General features: G+C 42.6%; 1 protein-coding gene across 2 annotated transcripts in view; it reads left to right on the forward strand.

Moving 5' to 3' along the window:
* Positions 1–15,978, forward strand: part of KCNAB1 (potassium voltage-gated channel subfamily A regulatory beta subunit 1) — a 293,179-nt gene that overhangs the window by 91,427 nt on the left and 185,774 nt on the right. The window contains exon 1 of one of the 2 annotated variants that reach the window (XM_059686874.1): positions 655–1,689. The exons of the other annotated variant lie outside the window; for it this stretch is intronic. Coding sequence (XP_059542857.1) covers positions 1,472–1,689 — 218 coding nt within the window. The 5' untranslated portion in view covers positions 655–1,471. Of the gene's footprint in view, positions 1–654; positions 1,690–15,978 lie in introns of those variants that run through there. 2 annotated transcript variants of the gene reach the window in all.

The following is a 15,978-nucleotide window of genomic DNA, read 5'->3' on the forward strand; positions in this document are numbered from 1 at the left end:
AGCCACAATTTTGTTGTAAATACATCTACACAAGAAGTCTGGCTTCCAAGCACTTTGAATGGAGACATAAGTGGTTATTGGCCTGTTGGTGCTCAGTTTGATGCAACCGCATTTATCCAGCAGTTGCTCTGCACTTGACACTGCCCCGGGCGATGCTCCCGCCTCCCATCTCGCTGCTCAGCCCTGATCTAAGGACAGTGCTTGTCCAGCTGGCCATAGATGACCAGGCGGTAGTGCCCATACTTCCAGACACCAGGCCTGGACCCTGCCGGGTGGTCATGGGGACCTGCTGCTTGCCCAGTGCAGGCCCCTTGGGGTGGTGCCAGCTTGCTGACTCCTCCCCCATCCTTGGCTCTCCCTTGGGAGCCAGAATAGATTTTGCAGCGAGTTCCATGACCTGACTCCATAAAGTCTGCACTGTGGCTTTTCAGGAAACTTCAAACTTATCTGCTTAAGAAATAATGCAAAGGGGAAATGAATGCTGGCAAGGCTAAAAGGGATTTCCGGCTGTGTCTTCCCAAGCCAGCCGGCCGGTCAGAGTATTCCTGTGTTAATTCACTGGCATCATCTTGGCGGCAGCACCCGGCCCCCACTCTGCCTTCCCCCAGTTCCAACTGTTGTGCTGCAGCAGGATTTGGGTTGAATCTGGGCAGAGTCCCCCTTCCCCCCCTTTTAGGAGCAGCCCTCAGGATTCTGTTACCGCAGGAGCCTGTGAAAGTGATCCTCGCCTTCCCTTGCACACAAAGGCAGGAGCTCTTTAAGGGAGCTGCCTGCTCCTCCGCACAGCTGCAAGCCAGGGCTCCTGTGGGCTCAGCCACCCAAGCTTTGGCCTGAACATGAGTGGGGAGGGGTCTTGAGGAGCCCCCAGGACACCCCCCGGAGCGGGGCAGGGAGGGAGCAGGCAGTCTGCGCGGATGGAGACCACCGGTCCCCAGGGATCGGATTAGGATTAGCCGCTGCTCGGGATGCTCAGCGCGCCGCTTGAGCATCCTGCCTGTGGTCCAGAGGGTGCGGGCAGCGCGCGCTGCGGAATGCCTGCGTGGATTTGACCCAGCGCCCAGAGGCGAGCCCGCATTCGGACACGGCGGATGGGCTTCCGGCCGGGCTGCGCGCTGGCAGCACGAACGCTCAGCTCCAGGCGGCTGCGAAAGCCTCCCGGCTGCGTGGATTTGGCTGTTTCAGCAGCGGAGATTCCTAGCCGGGAGGATCGGAGAGCTCGATCCGCGCTCCAGCTGTGACAACTTCAGGGCTGGCTGCTGACTTCTGTGGGATCCGGGCTCCGTCGTGCCCTGCAGCCTCTCCTGCCGCTCCCCGCCCCGAAGTCTGCCGCCAGGACTCCCCTGATCGCATCCCCAGCAAGGGGGCCAAGGAGGGGTTAAAAGAAGAGCAGCAACCCTCCCAACTACTCAACCTCTCGTGACTGCCTGGGTTCCGGGGTTCTGAGAGGGACCGTGCGCTGCCCGGGGAAGCGATGCAAGTCTCCATAGCCTGCACAGAGCACAATCTGAAGAGCCGGAATGGTGAGGACCGACTTATGAGCAAGCAGAGCTCCAACGCCCCCAATGTGAACGCAGCCCGGGCCAAGTTCCGCACGGTCGCTATCATCGCGCGCAGCCTGGGGACCTTCACCCCTCAGCATCACATTTCTCTCAAAGAGTCCACCGCCAAGCAGACTGGCATGAAATATAGGTATGGATGTAAGCTTTCCTCTCCCCCGGGGTTGCCGGGGTCTGTACAGGTGCAGTGGACACAGTTCATCAGGTTTGCAAAGTGACTTCCTTATTGGTGGGTCATTAATTTAGAATTCTCAGGTGTCCCTGATTAGCTCCTTAGGAGGGTGGGAAACCCACATTGTGGTGTGTGTGCATAGGATTTTAAAACATGCAGCCCATTTTGTATATTCTGAAGTGTTAGGTACACCTTGGGAGCTGTATGCAATCTAGTCTGCAGGGAGTAACATAACTGCTGGGAACTGGTTTTGAGATGAGGGTAGCTTTTCAGCAGCATGTGGTTGTCCTAGTTTAGGGTACAGATGTAGTTTTTGTGATTATACGATTAAAAATAGTTTCCCATCTAGTACTCGTTCTTATTTATCTCTTGAAAAATCACGGTAACAACGCAAACTTTTGAGGAAGTTTTGTTGCAAATTAGATTGAAGACTGACATTTAAATCTAAATTTAAGTAAAATGTAGATGCTGTTGTGAAGTATAGAGAAAAAGTCAGTTGTTGTAATACTACTAGTTTCCTCATAAATTTTTAAGGTCACTCTTCCTCTGTAGTTTTCCGTAGTTGAAAATCGTCATGGTGATAGTTGATGCTCTCTTAAATAGGGAATGACTTACATTTGAGAAGTAGAAAATTGCATTATTCAGTTATATGTCTCCTGCCTCTGCTTTGCACTGAAGTTTCCTGACTTTATTGCTCTTAAACTACTGTGTTTCTAATATCAAAGAATGTTTGCAAACGTTGAGGAGAAAAATTAGTGAAGCATGTTCCAAAGGCTTTGGTTACCCTAACATGCAGATATGATTTTGTCAATGATTTACATTTAACTGTCCAGCCTCTTTCTTAGGAACTAGGTTTTAGGATAGCAGAAATGTAATGCAATTAAAATAGTGCACACCCAAGATTGTTTCCCAGGTGGGATTTTTGAAATAAGCATTTAAACCAATTTCTATAAAACTTGTCCTTGAAAAAGTTTCTTTGCAGAGTTACAGGAAAGCTTCTTATTATAAAAAACTTCAGGCACTGTTGTTTTGACATATTTTTGAGGTACTAAGGAAGCAAGCTATGAGTGGGGGTAGGGATCAGGGCACTATAAAACATGGCTAAAACCGGACCTCAGCATAACGCAGTCAGCCAGACTCCAGGCAGCTCCGCATGTGTCAGCAGCGTGAGCATCTCTGCTTACCTGATATTCCATGATGGAGAGTGGGGCCCCACAGTGCCAGTCTGCTAACTGAGACTGCAGTCTTGAGTGCACTGGCACTTTCTATTGCTGCTTCTGTGGCACACACCCAACCCCTGCCCCGTGGACACAGCGCTGCTCTGCATCCGATTCAGCAGCTGAAATGAAGATGGGCTGCTTGCTGCTTTCCTCTGCAGGGCCCCTGGGCACGGGACACTCAGGGTTAAGGCAGATCAGAGAGGTGATTTGAATTGTGGTCTCCAGCATGTTAGCCGAACTACGAGCTTTCTTTTTGTAAACCAGAAGAAACAAAACCCCTTCCTTTCTGGTGGCAGAATTTCCTAGTTGCTTGGGTATCACTGTATTGGAAGAGATTGGTCTTACGATGGCTTTCAGACGCAGGAGATTTCTATTAAGGGTTTTCTGGTAATAGTTGCTCAGCTCAGATGGGATGATAATTGCCTCTCTTTACCAAAAGGTGTGCAAGTAAGATTCACGTGGGCATCTCTCATTACTGGTAACTAAAACCTGCTCTTTTTGGACAAAAAGGTAGCCACCTGTGGTCTTCAGTGTACTCTGACTTTACTAGTAATATGCTATTTGTTGTTTATGGTGACTGGATAAGATACCTGGTCTCCACTCCCCCTCTTATTCTGAACCTTCCTATCTATGACAGGCAGGTGGTTTTGTGTGTGAGTATGACTTAACCCCTCTCTTTTTCAAATTCTACTCAGAGTGACCTTAGGGAAAAAAATAATGAGATTATGCCAAATGTACACTAAGATTTTCTTAGTGTTGGAGAGACAGAGGTGAGAGGAGAAAGAGGCTAACTATACACTTTAAAAACAATGAAAGGAATTGCTTTATTAGCCCAGTTATATTTTTTCTTTGAAAATGATGTCACTAAAATATAATATCCATGTGTAGACTATTGATTGATGATAACAAATAGCAAAACATAAAATATAATGCCATAGAGTTGGGGAGGGAATTGGCTTACGTAAGTGATCAGGAAAATGTCTGAAGGAACTAGAATGGAAAGTCACTGTCTAATTGTGTTTATAATAATACTTTTATCCTTGTCCTGGCCGGGTGACTCAGTTGGTTGGAGTGTCATCCCGTATACCAAAAGGTCTAAGGTTCGATTCCTGATCAGGGCACATACCCAGGATGCAAGTTCAATTCTCTTTTGGGGCACATATGAAGGAAACTGATCAATGTCTGTCTGTCTGTCTGTCTCTCTCAACATATCCTTGGGTGAGGATTAAATAACAATAATAATATTCTTATCCTTGAAAATTATTTCATTAGGCATAGCTTAATAGGGATCCACAAACCCTAGAAGATAAAAGATTATTATCTTTTTGTGTATTTTTTGAGGAGAGGGTTCATAGCTTTCATCAGAATTTGAAGTGTCTACCACTCAAAAATTGTCAAAAAGCAGTGTTATAGAGTAAAGAGATATTCATTTAGTCAACAAATATTTATTGTGCACCTATTCTGCACCAGGAACCTTACTGAACTGGGTGTACAAAGGTATGGAAACCAGGCAAGGTTTGGGGCTTATACTCAGGTTGGGAAAACAAACAAACAAACAATAATCTATTGTAAGACATTCCCATGAAGGATATGTTTTGGAGGGTGATAGTCATGCCTGGGCCAACTTAGTTTATCCGTTTTGTGGCTATCATCTCTGCTTTAGTTTCAGGACTATGACTGCATCTTGGGGCACAGGTAATTGTGTCCATATCTGCCACCTGTTTTGCCACCCCAGGGACTTCTTTTAGGTACCAATCATGCTGTAAGGCGCTGCCTGGCCATTGAGGACTTGTCTATAACCCTGATAAATAAATAGAATGCCTTCTGCTCATATAATTGCTTTATGATTTTTAAAGCCCAACTCAAATCATAGTCTGTGATTACCATTCATTAATCAAGAACTCATGAACTTGGATTTTAGAAATAATATACACTTGTGTGAAGCATCTGAATTCTGTAAGAATAAAGTGCTCAAATCCACTATTAGACCCACACTACTACTGTGCAAGAATCTCGCATAAAATTAGCTATTGTTTCAAGGCTAAGGATGGAAAAATAATCCATGAGAACAATTTGCTACTCAATGATACTGTCAACCCAAAGAACAAGATTCCACGTAATGTTTATCCTGGGACTGTCCTATATGTAAATAACAGAACTATTTATTACATTTCTTAGAGTGTTTACACTTGTGCTTTGTTAATGCATTTGTATTTCTTTATGTTAATTTTGTGTGTTTTTAATCTCAGACTTCATTAGACCATGCTAGAGTTTGATGTACAATCTGCAACCATATGTGATAGATGTAGATAAACACATGAGCCTTTCATCCTAAGAAAGCCAAATCACGCAGAACCGAAGTTAAGCCAGATTGGTTTGGTTATTTTTGCTTGTTTGGTTGTTGGTATCATTTTTATAAGTCTTTAGAATGATTCAGCTACTAGATTTCACATCGTCTCAGTGCTTTTGTCATTCAGAATTGAGCACATTTGTACTGATGAGCTACCTCCAATTCTATCATTGTTACTTTAGCTCTAGAGCAATTTGAATATTGATGGATGCAATTTCATTGAGAAAAATTTTCTCTGTAACACATACATTCACGTCAATATAGTCTTGTGCTGTATAGTTACATAAGACATGTTAAAATTCTTAAGAGGATTCTTTACCAGAAGTATTGCCTGAGCAATAATCTGAATTCCACTAAAAAACTTCTTTTTCCAGTTTTTTAGGTCAATCACATTACCACTTCTGTCATTTAAAAGTTTTTAAAAATAATTATAGATTCATAGGAATTCACACACACACACACACACACACACACACACACACACAGAATTTCCTTGTACCTTTAATTCAGTTTTTTGTCTAGTGGTCATATCTTATATAACTACAGTACAACACCAAAACTAGTAAATTGACATTGGTACAGTCCACAGAATTTATTCATTTTACACCAGTTACATATATACTCATGTGTGTGTGTTTATATGTCTACAGTTTCATCACCTGTGGAAGTTGTGTAACTATCACCACCATGAAGAAGCAGAATTGTTCCATTGTCACAAGGCTCCCTCAAACTACCCTTTTACAGCCACAGCCACATACTCCTCCCCAATCCCTAATCTTTGGCAACCACTAATTCGTGATCCATCTCTACAATTTTGTTGTTTCAAAAACCTTATATAAATGGAATCATACCGTTTTTTAATATTTGGGAATTAGCTTTTTCCCCCACTTAGCATAACCCCTTTGAGACCCATCCAAATTGTTGTGTGTATCAATAATTCATGTCTTTTCATTGCTAAGTAGTCTTCGGTGGTGTGGATGTTCCACAGTGTTTTTTAATCATTCATCCACTGAGGGACAATCAGGTTGGTGTCATTGTTACTTTTAGGATGCATTAGAAACCATGAGATTATAACATTATTTCCAAGTCACTTAGTAGCTCAGAATATAACATTCAAACTACTTAACAGGCACCTGAGGTCTGATTCCCATCAGACCAATTCATGGTCTGATTTCCATCATGCTTTCCCATTGCTATTCTTTGTTTTCTCATTTTACCTCCAACTTCATGCTTGAGGTAAGGACTGCTCATGGTACCCTGAACCTTCTTGTGTGTGTGTTTTTTTATGTCTCTGTATCATTTTTCACACTGGTCCTTCTGTCTTGGAATGCTCCTACCCCTCTTGACAAGTCAGGCAAACTCCCATGCATCCTCCAAGACCAACTCTAGCATAATCTTCTATGTGAAACCCTTGGCTCCCTCCCATATAGCATTACTCTTTACTGCCTTCACTGCATTTGGTTCTTACTTCTGTTATTGAAACGATTGATTGCATGGTGCTGATATTATATATCTGCATCTGTATCTTCCCCATCAGTCTGTGAGCAGCATGAGGTCTGGATTTTATTCACCTTTGTAACCTGGCACCTAGCACATAATAGCTACTTGGAAAATGACTACACATGTGGGACACTCTGCTAAGTACTGCAGATACAGAGAATGAGAGTCCCTTCTGGAATATTTACAGTTTAGTCTGACTAGTTTTCTACACACAAAGGGCTGCCTATGTTAAGGGATACAAAAAATAAATCTTGCAGTAGTTTGAGGAGACCTCATTCACCAGGGCTGCCATAGGCAGGGAGAGGTTTCATGAAAAAGGTGAGCAGTGGAGCTTGGTATTGAGGAAGGAGAAATACCAAGATGAGCAGAGAGGAGGAGGACAACAGCCTTCATCAGGGGAAACAGCATGTCCCAAAGACTGCATGGAGTGGTGAGAAGTCATGGAATAGGGTAGATGGTTTGTGCGGGCAAGTAGTGAGAGAGCATATTGTAGAGTTAAAGAGGGATTAGATGATGGTGCCTTGGAGGTCAGGGTAAGTAAGTTAGATAGGGGGTAAACATCAGCAATGGTGGAACCTCTATAGGTTTTTGATCAGGGTGTCTGGTTACACAATTCTGTCAAGAGAGGCTTAAACTGGCAGTTGCTCACAAAAGGAAATTCATGGTCTCACTTCCCACTCCATATTTTACATTTGAAATAAGAGAATTTATGTTGAATTCTGTAGCACTCCCTATTTTTTCTATGTAGAATCAAGACCACCTAGAAAAGACACAGAACAGGTGCTTTCCCCAGGCCATTCCTACCCCAGCCTCTTTATTAAAGCACAGGTCTCATACACTGTTCTTTACCTCCTACGAATGGTGGGCAGGCTTTGAGTCAAAGCAGTTGAAGTGAGATCAGTCTTGCCAGCCCATTACGTAAAAGGCACCGTGTGTGTGTGTGTGTGTGTGTGTGTGTGTGTGTGTGTGTGTGTGTAGGGAAAAGTGGGAGGAAATAGGTGGGCTGAAGTGGAAGAGGAGAAGAACCAGCTCTGTGGCTGTGTTTCAAATAGAAATATTTGATTTTAGTCCAGAGAAGAGAGCAGCTTGGTTACTTAAAATGCCATTTATTTTTTCCCTCTTTTTTTGGTAAAGAGTACAGTTGTCATTCCCACTGACTCCCATCATGGGTGTGGGCTTTCCTCTCTTCCTCAAAGCAAAATGCTGAGAATGGGGAGGAACCTTCCTGAAAATTAGTTGCTGACTCAATCTCATGGAGTTTATTCCACCTCTGCAAAGCACCAGTCAGAAGTCTGGCATCCATGGGATGGTGAGAAAATGGTAGGAGGGAGGGAGCCTCCTGGAAGTTGTCAGGCAAAAGCAGTTCCAGGTCCATGGCTCTGTGTGTGTGTGTGTGTGTGTGTGTGTGTGTGTGTACATGTGCAAGGGAAGGCATCCATTCAGTGTTTCCAGAACAGCGCATCTTCTAGCTGCAATCTTTAACTGGGTTGCTTCAGATAGAGTCCTTGATCCCAAATCTACCTAATAACCCCCTTTAGAAGTGCCCTCATGTTAATAGGTATCCTTCTTAAAAAATGATCTGAAAACATTTCAACTTGAGGTAATTTGAGAAATGTTCTGAGAGGAGAAGAAAACAGCATTAGATTCAAAAGGAAAATCAGATGAATAAATTTGACTGATTTTTCAAATTTTATCAAATTCATTGTCTATTATTAGTCTATTAATTGATGACTAGTATGAGGTTTGAGTGCAGTGAATCTGATTAAAATATATGACTCTTGGTTTCCTTGAGTATTACTCCAAACTCCTTTTGGGAGAGGAAACCCCTTTGTGAAAAGAATTGAATTCACAAGCATCAATTCATACTTTTCCTACAAGAATGTCACAGTCATTATGATAGTTATAGACATAAAAAAAGAGTTCGATGTTGCAAATTAATCATGTTGTGTGCTTAATAAACATCACTGTCACCAGTTTTCCACTCTTCTCAGTATTAGGAAATAGAGCGATAGAGACTGAGGAATTTAAGGCAAAAGTCTTCAAAATTCCCATTTCAGTATTGATAATGATTGACTAATCTTGTGCGATCACTAGTAATGAATGCGTGAGCAGCGGCGTCCACAGGGAGGGGACTTCAGGTGCCATCTAGTTCAGTCACCTTGGTTTACAGAGAACGGCCAGTTCCTTGGCCAGAGCTACTCGGGAAACAGATGGGAGGGTCAATGCCAAGCTCAGATCTCCTGACACCATGAGTAGGATTTGCGCACTCCTTTAGCTTCTACTTTGCAACTTCTTGGTTATGCCCCATGTTTTCAACACAGGAGAGAAGCACAGTGCATTAATGCTTCTAGAAGGGACAATTCCCTCCGACACATATGCACAGTTTGCAGTTTAGCTTTTATCTCCAGAAGCAGCAAAGCCATGCTGTGTACTGAGAGAGCCAGACCAGCTTTTTTCACCGCCTGCAGAGCTGTGAGGACCCCAAAGTATCCCCACGATAGCCTTTGACTTGTACATGTTCTGAACCTGGCCATAAATTAATTTCCAGATGACAGTGTGCTTAGCATCACCATTGGTGGAGAACTGGTTTCTCAGAAAGGGCTCTACGAAACCATGGGCACAGTGATCGGACGGTGCAACATGTCAGTCCTGGATCAGAAATGCTCAAATGGGCATTCAGCACCGAGCATGCTTTACTCTCCTTCATGCTTTCAGAGGTTACTTGGAAACCTTGCTCCTGGGACTCAGAATCAAAGTACATTTAAAAATCCTCCTTGCAGGTTGATTTTCAGTTACTCAGATTGGAAACCAAAACAGAAGCCCGGCAGTGATTTTTCTTTTTCCCTTAGAATCGACAGCGAGGGAGGTCTCTGAGAGCTCTTGCACGGGCCATCTGGTGCAGCCCTCGTGAGAAATCTGCACAGTTTTTCCAATTTACACTGTGCAGCAAGTACTTGTAAAGGCCCCTGAAGAAATATTGTGTAATCTCCTTTCACAGCAGTCATGAAAAAATTTGGCTCTTCTTTCTAAGAATCAGAATCATTCATTAAGCTCTAAATGCTCAGAGGAAGCAATAAGGTGAGGGTGCTGAGATGGCTCGTCTATTGTCTGGATCCTAACAGTTTAGAAAGTGGAAATAGAAGATTGAGGGGCAAGAAAGCAAGGGCACAGCAGTGGGGCAAGGGGGAGGGGCGCTCAGTGGCATGTGGAGGACCCCCCACCCCTGGGACACCAGGGAGGGGACTCCTTCCCATTCTGATTCCAGCACCCGCTCACCTGGCCCGACTGTTCTGCTGCTGAACCATCCAAGAGTGAAAAAAAGCATTTCACGAAGTCAAAGTCCTTCTTGCAATTGACTCAGCTCATTCCGAGCTGTATGGAAAGCTTCTGGGTCTGTCCTTGATTGAAATAGAAAATGAGCAGCTATAATTTCCTGCCTCGTAAGGCTTCTGGTACTTGAAAACCATTACCACGACAGCCTCCTAATTCCAGGATGGTTCTCATCTTTTCCTCCTAGATTTCGTTTTCCGACTCCCAGTTGTAATTATGGCTGGCATTTAAACCCTCTACAGCATGACTACATCTCCTTGAAGTCCTCCAGAGCTGGATATAGTTCGAAGTAAAAATCTAGACTTTTTAATACAGAATAGCAAGATCGCCTAATAATAGAAGCAAACTCTATCTCCTTGTTTGCATTTCGTGGTCATGCTTTCTGTATTTGGAGAAAAATCCGTTTAATATTTTGAGTTAATCTTTGAAAAATTTGCTGTGAAACATTTTTTTTTAAAAAAATTCTAACCTATTTTCTAGAATTGTGGAGGATAACTGTGCTGATGCATAGTAATTCTTGTAAGATCATCAGCTCTAAATATTATAATGGTGATAACTGATGTCTCTTGAGTTGAAGAAGCATGAAAAGGTCAACTTTAATCTGTAAGTTTCAATGCTGGTTGAGTATCCACATAAAAACTAACAAGGTATAGTACAATTAATTTGACTTTTTATGGACTCTTATAGAGAAGTGTTTTTCAGTCTAGCAGGTTTAAATGTAAAGGCAAGTGCGCATGGCTAGTCTTATTAACAAGAGAAGTTTTCTGCATTTGTAATTACCACCGTCCAGGAGAGCATCCCAGAAGGGACTCAGTTGCAGTGTTCTTCATGATGAGTTTGTATGTACTGGAAGGCCCATTTGGTTTAAAAGAGCTCTTATGTAAGAAAAGCAAGCTTTCCCCTGAAGAACATATGCTAATAAAATACCCTCTTTCCCATTTCTTTGAAATTAGTTTCCACTTTAAACTTGGTTTTTATGCCACTGGGTTTTGTTGGTAGTGTCTTTGGCCTGAGACCAGAGCAGCAAGCTTATTATAAAAATCAATCATGTAAATAATACGACTTTAATGAATGTGCCTTCTCTCTCTCTCAACTCAAGAACCAGCAACGCATTCCCTTGAGGCATTTGATGAACATAAACCTTTTTGACTCGCCATTACTCTGTTTCCTACCCCTTCACGCATGAGCGCTTCCGTATCATCTTGTATGTACTGAAAAGGCTGAAAATCCAGAAGTCTTAGTCCAATTCCAGAGGGTGTTCATCTTGGATATAGGATTAGTTTTAATGAAGAGAAAATAAATGAAGTGTAAAGGGACTCAAACAGAGAGTGGGTGTTGGGAAATTCATGGCCTCACTTCCCACTCCATAGTGGCTTATCTTTTGTTTCCAAGGAAGAAGGTTAAGGTTTCAATTTCCATCAAATATAATTTCTCCAAAAAGGTCTAGACTTTTCAGTAGAGAATAGCAAGTTTCATGAATTAGGATATGAACAACTCAGGAGGCCTGGATCTCTTAGACCAGAAAAGCACAGGATCATTCCTAACCACAAAAACCAGCGCACACGTGCCTGGGGATTCCAGCCTCCACCAGATGTTTCCTGCAGGTTTTAGCAGGACCTTCTGTGGTCCTATTTCAAAACAAGAGGTGATTTAGTAAAAGGGGTCCAGCAAGAATCCTTAGTTTCCTATCCTGCAACAAACTGCCATGAAATTAGTGCCGTAAAACAACACAAATGCATTCTCTTACAGTTCTGGAGTCTGAAGCCTAAAATCAAGGTATCGGCAGGGCCGTGTTCCCCCTGAAGGCTGCAGGGTAGGAATTAATTTCCCTCCCTTTTCCCAGTTCCAGAGGCCACTTGCATTCATTAGCTCCTGGCTCCTTCGTCCACCTTCAAAGCGCATCTCTTCAACTTCTGATTTTGTCTTCACCTCTTTCTCTCAGTTTGATACCCTGGTCTTCCCTTGACAAAGCCTGTTGTGATAGTGCTGGGCCCAATGGGTAATCCAGGATGACCTCTCCATCTTGAAACCTTTAACTTAATCACCCCTGCAATGTCCCGTTTACTATGTAAGGTAATATTATTGACAAATTCCACGAATTAGGACAATGAACAACTTTCAGGGGCTATTATACAGGCTACCCAACATATCATGCAAATATGTGACAAATGAGAGGAGAGAGTGAAAGGAACCCTAAAGTATAAAACATTACATCCTCATCACTTTCTCTAGCATCCAAGACTTATTCAGGTGAGGTGAGACAGCTAAAGTAATAATGAGGTCCTTGAAAAGGCAGGGCACTGGGATTTCAGTGTGTAAGGCTACAGCTAGGTTTTGAATCAGAATAAAAATTCCCTTTTCCAGTGTGTAGCTTCAGTGTGAAGAGATTAAACAGTTTTATCTTGGCCTTGGCAACTACTACAACGGCGGCTACGTATCGCTTGAATCTGCTCTGCTCCTTAGCTCCCTTCAATGCAGCACTTACTAGAAATACCCCTTTTTCCTTTTCCTGTTTTCCTTTCAAGACCAAAGAACAAATGAGAAGATTTGACATTAGTAGAAAAATCAATAGGTCACCATAAAGATCAGCTGTAATTAAAATTCCAGTGGGTCAACAAGTTATACCCACCTCCACATTTCAGGACGATGACCAGTGAGATATGGACTCCCCCTCCTTCCCAGCACCTGGGATGGTGGGAGCCGCAGCAGCAGCCCACTTTTCATCCTGATGGGGTGCATCTGTGAGGCTCTCTGCACATCTCATAATAGAATTTTACCTTTCCGCCTGTCCCTGCCTCATAGCAGTTGTCATGGCAGTATTGTGGGGGAGGAAAGAAGGTGTTTTTTGCAAGGATGTAAAAACTTTTTCCTGAACTCTTTGTTAAATATTATTCACTTGAAGCCATTAGGTTGGCTAGTCATTTTATTTTCATCACAAAAGGCTTTTATTCTTAGTCAGAAAATCTGTACATATTCTGACACAGATTTTCAAATGTTTTAAATCTCATGCAGTTTTCCTCTGTGGAGTTTGGTCTCACCTATCAATAGAGGAAGCTGGTTGTTGCTCAGTTTTTTCCATCTCCTTCCAAAGACCCACAGCTCCTCAACCACCGCTTAGAATAGTGGGCTTTGAAGATTACATGTTCTCGATGCCAAATCATTTAAATCTACACCCTCGCTTGGCATGCAAGCAGTAAGTACCATATTGCATCAAATTTGGGGCAAAATAGTAGATCAAAGTAAGTTAGAAAAGAGACTCACTGGAGATTCAGAAATCAGGGGAGTTGAGAGTTAAAACTCAACCTTGGCCTATCATTCATTTTCTTGTGGCCAGATATTGTTTCCTGGAGGCTGTAGGGAAGGCTATGCTTGAAGGAATTGAGGAAATGATGCCCTAGGGACCCTGCTGACTGTGGACTGAGCTACTGCCCTCAACTATGAAGCTGGGTGCAGTGCATGGGCTGGGATGCAATGGTGCGGGAAGTCATTGTAAAGCAGAAATGGGCAGGTGTTGTGGTAGAATCCTGAACAGGGCTAGGCAGTTCCACATGTGTTTTCAACTTAGTGTCATTTTGATATAGACAGGACAGTGAATTTGGAGCCAACAAGAAGCATTAAGCCTCTCATGTAGGGCAGGAAGGAAGGGGAAGAGCCAGACCTACCCTTGCTGCCCACCGAAGTATTACCAATCGGGTCTGTATTCTAACTCAGAGAAGATATTTTCCTTAGGCCTAATGCAAATCCAGCAATGACAACATTGGTTAATGTTGACAGCAGAACAGAAAAATGAGCAAATTGAAGTCTGTATGTTTGTTCTACTAATGAACTCTGCCTGATTTCAGGTCATTGGTAGCCACTAATGAAGCAAATATGTAAACTTCAGTTTCGCTTCTTAGCAGGAAGGCAATGCTGTCACATGACAATAGCCTTGATCAAAATATTTGACCTTACTTTAGCAGTGATTCATTTTAGGAATAGAAACATTCATAAAATGTTAGTGTATAATTTTTCTTGTTGGTTATTCCTGAGATGGAAATACCTTGGGGACAGTGTTTGACGAGACAAATGCTAATTATCAGCATGTGTGAATAACATACTGCGCCACTAAAAAGCATACTTTATGTTGATTGCCTATGTAAACATTTAGAGCAAGGGATTAAAAGAGCTTAATTAATATTATTTTTATCCTTGAGAAAAACTCTGTAAGGAGGTAGCAAGTAGTGTTAATGCCCATTTTCAGTTACAGCAAATGAGACACAAAACAGAACCTAACGGCATATTGTACAATCCAAAATATCAAACTTTGGCTTTCAATTTTAAATTCTGACAGCGTCTACCTTGGTTTTTCTTGTAGTGACCAGCATATTGTTTATGCCAAAAGTGAATCAGGGTGTAAACAAATCTAACTTTGGCAAATGACACTTCTGGGCAAGGTGCCACTTTCTCTTGTTGGAGTGAGGCAGTGGAATGGTCCAGGTACTCGGTGCCCAGAAAACCAGGGCAGAGATGGGACCAAAGCAGCATCATGGGATGAAGAATGTGGCTTCAGGAGTTCAGAGCTGATCCCAGAATCCACAGGCTGATGTAAATTTAAGGAACCATATGTTTACTTTTGGCAGTTCAAGCTATTAGAAATCTGCATGGCGGGGTGGGGGGGGGGAGGTACGTGCATCTTCAGGTGTTAATAGGTAAATCAATACATAGCTTAAGGAGCTAACAGGTATTTTGAAGGTGATTTTATGGACAACTATTTGTCATACACATTTGCTCTAGTAAGGTTGTGTGTGTGTGTGTGTTTGAGGTACAAACACAAAACATGGAGTGATAGTGGTGAATGGCTCTGTGGGAGCACAGCATAGTAGCTAAGGGAACTATAGTGTTCATTTACCCCACTTTGTCTTCACTGGCAAATATCTCTGTGTCCCAGTATCTGTAGGATGAACCTAGTAATCAATCCTTTATGGGGTGATTTGGAAGATTTCATGAGATAATTTATGTAAAGTACCAGTTGTTACCCATTATACTTGTCATTAGCATCAATACCAAGGGCAAGAATAAATGAGGCTCTGTGAACATATGGCATGGTCATTGAAATAGGTCTTTTTGTAAACTTTTTGTTTGTTTGTTTAGAATATTCATATTTTAATCATCCCCAGTCCTAGCACAAGTCTGGCATGTTGTAGGTAATCAGTTAAAGGTTTGTTGGATGGGTGAATGGATCCATGAAGGTCTAGCTTTCATACTTTCAAAGGCTACCACAAAAATTTTTTATACTATTACTCTTGCGGCTTCAGCGCAGGCTTCATTCTCTACCAGACTTGTCTGGTTCACATTCATGATGAGTCCTCTTTCTTTTGGAAGCAGGAATCCTCTCTGCTTTTGACCTTGGCTGCTGAAGAGCCTGATCTATCTTTGGTGGCTCCCATGGTTTCTGTTATATCTGCTTACCCCCAGCTTGTACCAGAAAAGCATGTGAGGAGGTTCCAAAGTCATATGGATTACAAAAAAAGGGGGGGGACTCAAACAACAGGGTAAAGACAGGGATCAGGATGCTTGTGACATTTGTGTCATTCAGACTCTAAAGCACACACACACATCCTTGGAAATCATATGCTGGCCACACACCGTGTGCAGGGTCTCGGGGCAAGGATGGGGGGCGGGGACTGCTCGAGTCCTTGTTTTTGTTGGTTTTCTGCTAAGAATGAGATGGTGATTCCCAAGTTACCATTTTCAAAAAAGTGAACAATAAAAGCAAGGTGGTTTATAAAACTATATTCATATATATAGATACCTATATTACTGTATATAATAAACAGATTAGTCATGCAAAGAGAATACCTTATGAAAAAT

This window comes from Myotis daubentonii, chromosome 3 (assembly GCF_963259705.1).
Source record: "Myotis daubentonii chromosome 3, mMyoDau2.1, whole genome shotgun sequence".
NCBI classification, from domain to species: domain Eukaryota; kingdom Metazoa; phylum Chordata; class Mammalia; order Chiroptera; family Vespertilionidae; genus Myotis; species Myotis daubentonii.